Source organism: Mangifera indica, chromosome 1, assembly GCF_011075055.1.
Source record: "Mangifera indica cultivar Alphonso chromosome 1, CATAS_Mindica_2.1, whole genome shotgun sequence".
NCBI classification, from domain to species: Eukaryota; Viridiplantae; Streptophyta; class Magnoliopsida; order Sapindales; family Anacardiaceae; genus Mangifera; species Mangifera indica.
This window is the reverse complement of record NC_058137.1, coordinates 25,578,148-25,587,771: the sequence shown is the minus strand read 5'-3', so window position 1 is coordinate 25,587,771 and position 9,624 is coordinate 25,578,148. Positions and strand designations below refer to the sequence as shown.

The window sequence follows — 9,624 nt, the reverse complement described above, 5'->3', positions numbered from 1 at the left end:
GCATTTCTCGGATTCGATCACTTAAGATGGGTCGAATTTGAAGACTAGCTAATAAGACTCCTGAAGTACTTATACTCAGTTTCGCCCTGAGGGTCCTTAATTCCATCAACAAGGAATAAGGTTTCACCTTCATATGTGCTACAACACCTTGAGATTTTCTACTAAGTGCATCTGCGACGACATTTGCCTTTCCCGGATGATAATCAATTGAACAATCATAATCTTTAATAAGCTCAATCCATCTCCTTTGTCGAAGGTTCAACTCTTTCTGTGTAAATAAATATTTCAAGCTTTTGTGATCTGTATAAATTTGACAAGTTGCCCCATAGAGATAATGTCTCCAGATTTTTAATACCCATACTACAGCTGCAAGTTCTAAGTCATGAGTTGGGTAGTTCATCTCGTGCTTCTTGAGTTGTCTAGAGGCATAAGCTATCACCTTTCCATGTTGCATCAATACACCACCCAAACCCTGTTTAGAAGCATCACTATAAACCACAAATCCATCTGTACCCGAGGGTAAAGTAAGTACAGGGGCTGAAGTCAATCTTGCTTTCAACTCTTGAAAACTTTGCTCACATTCAACATTCCAGTCAAACTTTACCTCCTTTCGAGTTAGTTTAGTTAACGGTGCTGCTATTTTAGAGAATCCTTCAATAAATCTTCGATAGTACCCAGCAAGACCAAGAAAACTTATAATTTCAGTAACATTAGTAGGTCTCTCCCATTTTAGAACTGCTTCCACCTTCTGTGGGTTGACACAAACTCCCTCTGCTGAAATGACATGCCTTAAAAATGCAACTTTATCTAGCCAAAATTGACACTTACTAAATTTAGCATAAAGGTGTTTGTCTCGTAAAATTTGTAAGACCATTTTAAGGTGTTCTTCATGCTCTATCTTACTTCGGGAATAAACCAAAATATCCTTAATAAATACCACGACAAAACGGTCCAAGAAAGAGCGAAATACTCTATTCATCAAATCCATAAATGCTGCTGGTGCATTAGTTAATCCAAAAGGCATCACCAAGAACTCATAATGTCCATAACGAGTCCTGAAAGTAGTCTTTGGAACATCTGACTCCTTAATCTTTAGTTGATGGTATTCTGAGTGCAAGTCTATCTTAGAGAAAACCTTAGCGCCTTGTAATTGATCAAACAAATCAGCAATCTGAGGCAGTGGGTACTTATTACGTACTGTCACTTTGTTCAATTGTCTATAGTCAACACATAATCTGAAAGTTTCATCATTCTTCTTAACAAATAACACTGGTGCTCCCCATGGAGATACACTGGGCCTAATGAATCCCTTCTCCACTAGTTCTTGCAATTGCACCTTTAATTCTCTTAGCTCAAGCGGAGCCATTCTATAAGGGGCTAATGATATAGGAGCTGTACCAGGAATCAAATCTATTGAAAACTCAACCTCTCTGTCGGGTGGTAGTCCAGGTAGATCATTAGGGAATACATCTGGAAAATCTCTAACCACTGGAATATCTTCTATCTTTGATTCATCAACTCTAGTGTCTACAACATGTGCTATATAAGCTTGATATCCCTTTTGAATGAATCGTCTAGCAATAGCAGCAGAGATGATACAAAAAGGAATAATGCGACGCTCCCCATAGAAAATGAACTCTGGTTTACCCGACTTCCTGAAGGTTACTTCCTTGCGAAAACAATCAATGGTAGCACGATGACAAGCTAACCAATCCATCCCCAGAATTACATCAAAATCTTGGATGGACAAAGGAATCAAATTTGCCTCTAACTCATGGATTCCCACCTTTACCTTACTACCCTTGTAGACATTTTCTACTAAAATTGACTCTCCTACAGGAGTAGCTACCTCTAATTTACATTCCAAAGGCTCTAACTCTTTATTGACATGTTTAGCAAATGCATAAGAAACAAAAGAATGAGTGGAACCAGCATCAATTAAAGTGAAAGCTTCTCGGTCAAAGATGAACAACATACCCGTAACCACATTTGGAGAGGCATAGGCTTCTTGTTGAGTCAAAGCAAAAACACATGCTTGAGCTTGAGGTCGTCTCGGTCCCTTTTGCCGACTACTGCCACTATGAGTACCACTAACCTGCCCTTAAGTACCCACACTAGACCCTTCTCTAATCTGAGGCCCTTGGTGTCTTTGATACTGACCACTACTCCTTTGAAAATTCTGTTTGACTGATCCTTGAGTGACACTCACAACTTGAGATGACAAAAGGCAATCTCTTTTAAAATGACCAAACTGTCCACAACGATAACAACTTAGGGCCCCTCTCTGACATTGTCCCGAATGGAATCTTCCACAAATATTACATTGAGAGTGTTGACCTTTACTATCTTGAGGTATACCTCCCAAAGACCCTGGATTCCAAGTGTTGTTCCCCATTGACTGTTGCCCTTGAAACTGTCTTTGACCCTCTTGAAATTTGGATCTCCCACTCTGGAATGATGCACTCGTTTGTCCAGAAAATTTGCCTTCTTTTTTTTGTATTCTCTCTCTCTGCCCACCTGGTATCCAACCACTAACCTTCGTTTTTGCCCTTGGAACTCTCGTTTCTCTGTCTCTGTGAGGCTTCCTTCAACTCTCATGGCTGCTTCTACCAATTTCCCAAACTCTGAGTAAGAGCTTGCAGTCACTACTATTCTAATTCGCCCTCGGAGACCTTCTTCAAACTTTCTACACCTCTCTCTCTCATCTCCTACAATCAATGGGGCAAACCGAGAGAGCTCGATGAATTTATTGATATATTCCTCCACTGACATACTTCCTTGGGTCAGTCTAAGAAATTCACTTCTTTTTGTATCTTGATACACCCTTGAGTAGTAGTGATCTGAAAACTCTTGACAAAAGTTTCCTCAAGTTATTGCTGTCGAATCCCTATATTTTTGTTGTACCATTTTCCACCAATGATATGCCTTACCCTTCAAAAGGAAGGTAGCAAACCGAAATTTTTGAGGGTCTGAACACTCCATCACCTCAAATATGCGCTCGGTCCTACTCATCCAGGACTCTGCAACTGTAGGATCTCCGGTCCTATCAAAGGTTTTAGCACCTAATTTTCTGGCTCTTTCAATGGTGTTGACACTTTCTTGATGCATTGGAATCTGATTTTGAGTCACTCTAGTGACTAACTGGGCCAATCTGCCAATAGCTTGCTCCACATTAATCCCATCAGTTGGAGGCTCCATATTTGGCTCAGCTACTGGTTCGGCTCCCACATCAATAGGTGGCACTTGAAAATCTGATCCATGGGTAACCGACTCTCCCACCACCTCCTCTATTAGTTCATTTTCCCTCCTTCCAACTTGAGGAGTTAACAAATCTCCAAGAGGTCTCATGCGAGCTTGGCCACGTCGCTTCATATTGGTGTCTATAAATACAATTTCAAATGATTTAGAAACTTATATGCATACTTCTTGAAATGCCCTTAGAATCTACAACCTTTGCTCTGATATCAAGTTGACAGGACCCATCCCGACCCGCTATCCTATAACCTCTGAGAATACCGTTATAGGCTTAGAAGGGCGAAATGCATCCTGTAATTCTGTTTGAAAACTTTTCTGCATCATAACCTAGCACATAATATAATATCATCTATAGGCCTTCGGCCTTTATATGAGTACATATCAAAATACATCTTGATTTAAAACCAAGAAATCAGAAAATAAACCTAAAATCAAGCCTCCGGCCTTATCACATACATAACAAAATAATTTACATCTTTACTCATTTCAAAAGATTATGAGAATATGATAATTAGGCCTCCGGCCTTTCAACATTTTATAAGTTTATAAAAAAAACAACAAAAAGTCTATATAGATGTGTGCAAATGAAAACATCCACGAAAGATGCTACACTGTGGCACAACCCAACAAAACACTATCCCGCACGATTTGTAGGATGTCCTGGAGGGAGGAAAACATTTATAAGGGTGAGCTAAAAGCTCAGTGAGTAGGAAATTTAAATCTTTGAGAATATTAATGCATGTCAAAATATAATAGTATGCCAAAATATGAGCCACACACTATGCTAATTATGCTTAAACCACATGCTTCTCATTTAACTTGAAACGTTCATCACACAATCATCACATAAATTGATTGTCTCAAGAAAGAAATTAACCATACTACCTTTTCTCATAGGAACATATCAATCATTTATGAATTTCCACTTCCAACTTAATAGCAATACTATCTTTATCTTATAAGTTTCCTTCCATATCAAGATATTAAGATAATTTTCCCATAGATCTCACACAATTCTAATATAAAAATATACATCAAAATATCATATGGAAGAAAAATCTGTCATAATCAGGGGTGTCCCCACCTAGGCAGAGCAAAAGGAAAACAACTGTCATACCCGGTATAATCTCTCATGGGCAGAACACTCAAATCTATCATACTTGGCATGAAATAAAGCACAAGCATAGCACTAAATTCTGTCGTACCTGTATAGATATCGAACAGGCAGAGCATTTAAATCTGTCGTACCTGACATAAATATTACACAGGCAGAACATCTAAATCTGTCGTATCTGGCATAAATAGTGCACAGACAGAGCATTTTATTTCATAATGAGTAATAACCAAAACATCCAAATAATATAATTTATTTCACCATATCAATTTTTGTTTAGAACAATACTCATTGGCAACCGCCACAATCACCATAAGCAAATCTTAATCACACATAAATTATCAACTAAACACTTCCAACTCACATGAAACTCAAATAAAAACCACTTCCAACTTACATAAAGCTCAACTAAACACTTCCAACTCGACCACAACACAAAACATCAATTTAATAATCTCCAGAATTCACTTGGTCACCACATAACTTAATTAAACATTCTGAATTCACATATAATATAACTTTTACTCTATAGCCTCCCATAACCTAAATTCATTACATACATAAAGAAACTATTTTTTATTTTATTTTATTTTTTCCTTTTTTTATTTTTTGAGAGGTTTCCACCAAATCCATGCTACCATTTTTAAGGATTCACAATAAATACCATAAAATTTCATAAAACTATAAATAAAATTTATACCCAAAAATCATAAAGAAAGAAAAGTTTATTCCCACTCACTGATTTGGGTAGTCTCTAAATCAGAGTTGAAATCTCTTGCAAATCTCCCTTCTTCTTCACCTATTCAAACCAATTTGGAAATAATATGATCAAAATTTTGGAAATCCCTAATTTGAATAAATATAACAAACCCTAAAATTTTTTGAATAAAAATGAAATACCCTATTCCCTTTTTCTATAAATCCCTTTTCTCTTCCTTTCCCTTTCCTTCTTTTTCTTTATTTTCTTCTTTCTTTTCTTTTCTTTCTTCCCTTCTCTTTCTCTGTTTTCTCCCGTCTGCACTCTGTTTCTTTTCTTCTTGCTGAAGAAGAAAAGGCTACTGACTTTTATTAGTAAATAAAAGGAAAATTTCCACTTAACCCCCATATGTGTGCAAGATTTCTATAGCCCCCTTTAGTTTCACCTATAACCAAGATTTGGGTATTTCAATCCAGCTCTGCAGAACTGGTTTCAGATGGCTCTGATGGTCATGAAGTCACAAAACAAGCTTCTTATTTACTCAGTGACAAAGGATTGGATTCTGAAAATCAGGAATGCCAGCAAATGTATGGCTTCTTGCCGTGCTCGAATAATGTTTTCGGGCATCTTTTTCTGATACTGGTGTATGAATATCTACTGTTTCATGGAGAATCATATTTGGCTGTTGGAGGGGAGGAAATTTTTAAGATTCTTGGCCCTGGTGTGTTCGGTGCTAGTGCATTTCATCTCATCAGTGCCCTTCCTGAGACCTTGTTAGTACTTGGTATGGAATTTACATCTGCTTTTCCTTCTCTACATCAATAATTATAAATAATAGAAATCATATTATTACTGGATAAACCCAAAGATCCAATTTTTTTCTTATCTAGTTTTTCAATCTGGGCTTTTTTTTCTTTTTTTTTAAACTGAAATTGAAATCAGTTAGACTTGTGTGTATTTTAATCAAAAGATAATGAAGGGCTCTCAAATAATCAAGCTGGAACAGATGATAATAAAGCTTTATCATGAGGTGAAAACTTGAAGTAACTAAGCATAATTTAATGGATTCTACAGCATCTGAACTCCTAAGCAGTAAAGAGGTAGCTGAAGAATATGTCTATTCTGGAGTTGAGTTGTTGGCTGGATCTTCAATCTTGCAGCTCACTGTAATCTGGGGAACTTGTGTAATACTTGGCTGTCATGTCCTTCACTGTGGTTATTCAGAGACTAATTATATCTCTCTCTCCAATGGAACAGCCACAGAAAGATTTTCTCTTTACACACTTAAGTCAAAATTCACAGGTAATCTTCTCTCTTTTCCTTCATTCTAGCAAAGAACTTCCACCTCCATCTTCTTGTCTAATGATTAGAATTACAGGTTCTGGTATAACTACTGATAAGGGAACTAGCTACATTGCGAGGATTATGTTTTCCTCAGTGACACCATTTCTGATCATTCAACTCCTGAAGGTTGTCCCATCGTCATCTGGGCAACAAGCAGTGATGTTGACTGATCTTTTTGTTACCCTTGTGTTCTTATTCTTGTACTTCGTCTATCAGGTACTAAACTCTTCACTTTCTTTTTGTTTTACAATTAACTTTACAGCTTAAATTATCTTCTCATGTTATAATGTATTGCTCTCATAAAAAATTTGTAGTGTTGAATTGTTTGCAGATTTTCCAGCCGTGGATTCAACAAAGAAGATTGGAGTATGTGAAGCATGAGTATTTAGTTTTAAGAATTTTGAAGCATGTGCAAAAACATTCTCTAAGACAAATCCTCACTGAGGATGGCAGGCCAAATGTAGCTGCTATACGAAGGTGATCGAATCTGTCTAAATCAAATAAGAACAGAATCATGTATATAAACAAATTCTATAAATTTATTAATACAAATTAAATAGATAACGTATGATTAAGCAATATGATTATTTATTTTTTTAAATTTTAAAATCACCTAATTAAATATTTTCATATCAAGTTATATGAGTAACTTTATACAAATTTTTTTATACATATAATATTACTCATTATACCCAGATTCTCCCACAAAAGTTCCTTGTGTGGCAAGTAACTAGAAGGTGATGAGTGCAGGTTTTTTGAAGATATAGATAATAATAGAGATGATGTCATATCACCTTCAGAGCTAAGGGAGGTTCTTCTTGAGGTCAAGTTTAAAGGACTGCATATTGATAAAGAGAAAGCAGTTGCAGAAGTGATCAAAGAGTTTGACATTGATGGAGATCAGAAAATAACCAAAGATGAGTTTGTGACTGGATTTACAAGGTGGCTTGATGAGGCAAAGAATGCAATGGATAAAAAATATTTTTCACAAAAATCCTTAAGAGACATATACAGAGTAATATCATATATATCATCTATAATTAATTAGCTTATCCATACATCAAAATATTCATGATAATACCCTATTTTGAATAATCGACAGGTTTTCCATCCCTGGATTCAAAACAAAAGGAAAGAGCGTGAAATGAAGAAAAATCTGATATCAGAAATATTACAGCATGTCGAAAAAAATGCAATAGAAAGTCTTATGGGAGAAGATGGCACACCTGATGAAGCTACTATTAGAAGGTTAATTAATTACACTATAGTCAGTTTTTCCTTTGTTTGTTGCTCTCACGGTAACAACTGTTTATGCAAAATGAATGACAGGTTGTTTGAAAAACTTGATCATGACGGAAATAACTTCATTTCTCAACAAGAATTGAAAGAACTGATAGTTGATATCAAGTTTGGGAAGTTTCCTTTGAATGCAGATGAAGCTGTAGCCAAATTGATTGAAGAACTTGACACAAGTGGAGACCGCTTGATAAATGAAGAAGAATTTGTCTCCGGAATCGCAAAAGTGTTCAAAGCTACCCCATCTTTTAATGAAGTTCCTTCAAAAACCGAGACTCGAAATGACATCTATAAAGTAATTTTCTATTCTTTGTTTCTCTCTTTCTCTCTTTACCAAAAGATGATTAAAATGTTTGCGCAGAAAACTTGGGAAGAAACAGACAAGCTGGTGGATGATGAAAAGAGTAACGGAGAGGTTGAAGATAAGTCAACGTGGGCTTGGTGCAAAGCCATAATGTACGTGGTGACTGGCATTGTTATATTATCTGTTCTAGCTGAACCTCTGATTTACAGTGTTGAAAATTTCTCCAATTCTGCAAACATTCCATCTTTCTTCGTCTCGTTCATTTTAGTTCCATTAGCAACCAATTTTAGAGCAGCAAGTTCGGTAATCTCCGCCGCATATCAAAAGAAACCACGGACTACTTCCTTGGCACTCTCTGAGGTTTGTGTTGTGCCCTTTACCCTGTGTTTCAACAAAATTCTGAAATTCTGCGTAATAATTGGCGTTCTAATGCAGATTTATGGTGGTGTATTTATGAACAATGTGCTGGGTTTCACCGTTCTGTTGTCTCTAATCTATTTCCGGGGAATCACGTGGGAATTTTCTGCTGAGTTGCTGGTTGTAGTGATCGTTTGCACTGTGATGGGTGCCATTGCGAGCTTTCGCTTCACCTTTCCTTTGTGGATATCGGTTATGGCGATTCTGCTATACCCTTTATCTCTATTCCTCGTTTATCTTTTGAATGATGTTCTGGATTATGTTTAAGAGAATATGAGAAATTTTGTTGCAGGTTTTTTTTCTTGATAGGAGAATGATGCGGGAATGATTAGCTAAGCTATATTGCCTCAGGATTTCAGCCTTTCACAATAATTAAACAATTAGTTTACATTTCTAAGACCAAATCTAACTCAAATAATTCACCAAAAAAAATAAAAAACTTGATATCAAATACAAATTAAAATTAATAATTTCAGGTTCACTTGTATAATTTCATTAGTTTATCCTCGTATTCGAAACATTTTGAGTATACTATAAAATTGTTCAAATTCTTATTGAAAATCTTTTTCTATTACGAAATCTCTTCGAGTATTAAAATAAAATAAGATGTCAATAATATACTTTTCGTATTTAAAGTAACAACATAGTTAAGATATTGATGCAAAATGTACTTATGTGCACAAAACCATTTAGTGTAGCAATGTTTTAACGGTTCCAATTACAAGAATTATAGAAGCACATAAAGATCCCTTTTGTTTTTATTTTTGACAATTAAAGCCTTATGAAATTATACTAAAGCCTCTCATATCTGATTTTGTAGCTTTTCTCCCGTATACTCTAATAGCATGAAGTGGCCAACCAATCTTTTTAAGTCTAGACAAATACATGGAAAATGAGTAATATAACCTTCCTATGTCCTTTCTCTTTCGTCAATGAACAATAGCACTGAAATATTATAAAATAGAGAAGTTGTTAAAGTGTAACATGTTTAATGAGACGATGAGAAATGTGAAAACTTAAGTGAAAGACTGTCGAAACAATGAAAACGACAAAAATTAAAAGGCTCCCACCCCTTTTGCCAGCCATAATGCGGCAGTTCTTTTCTATAATCCCACATGCCCACATAATTTTTCTAATTTTGACAGCCATTTTCTTTTTTCGTTTTAAATATATAAACATTAATCTAGTGCACTTGCT

The 9,624-nt window shown here is 35.8% G+C and overlaps 1 protein-coding gene and 1 long non-coding RNA gene across 3 annotated transcripts; one reads left to right on the top strand and one right to left on the bottom strand.

The window, feature by feature from the left end:
- Window positions 1-3,700: 3,700 nt before the first annotated feature.
- On the bottom strand, window positions 3,701-5,311 carry LOC123194905. 2 transcript variants are annotated; one of them, XR_006497347.1, is made up of 3 exons: window positions 5,270-5,311; window positions 5,109-5,168; window positions 3,701-4,503 (listed from the first exon to the last, which is right to left on the bottom strand). It is a non-coding gene; the product is annotated as an uncharacterized LOC123194905 (long non-coding RNA). The 2 variants fall into 2 exon arrangements; XR_006497348.1 differs by having other exon boundaries at window positions 3,701-4,460.
- A 340-nt stretch (window positions 5,312-5,651) lies between these two features.
- Window positions 5,652-8,694, top strand: LOC123227030 (sodium/calcium exchanger NCL2-like). Its single transcript, XM_044651680.1, has 8 exons — window positions 5,652-5,850; window positions 6,141-6,368; window positions 6,445-6,626; window positions 6,742-6,887; window positions 7,161-7,425; window positions 7,513-7,658; window positions 7,740-8,370; window positions 8,446-8,694. The coding sequence occupies exons 1-8, from the start codon at window positions 5,652-5,654 to the stop codon at window positions 8,692-8,694; spliced, it is 2,046 nt and encodes a 681-aa protein (XP_044507615.1).
- Window positions 8,695-9,624: the final 930 nt, after the last annotated feature.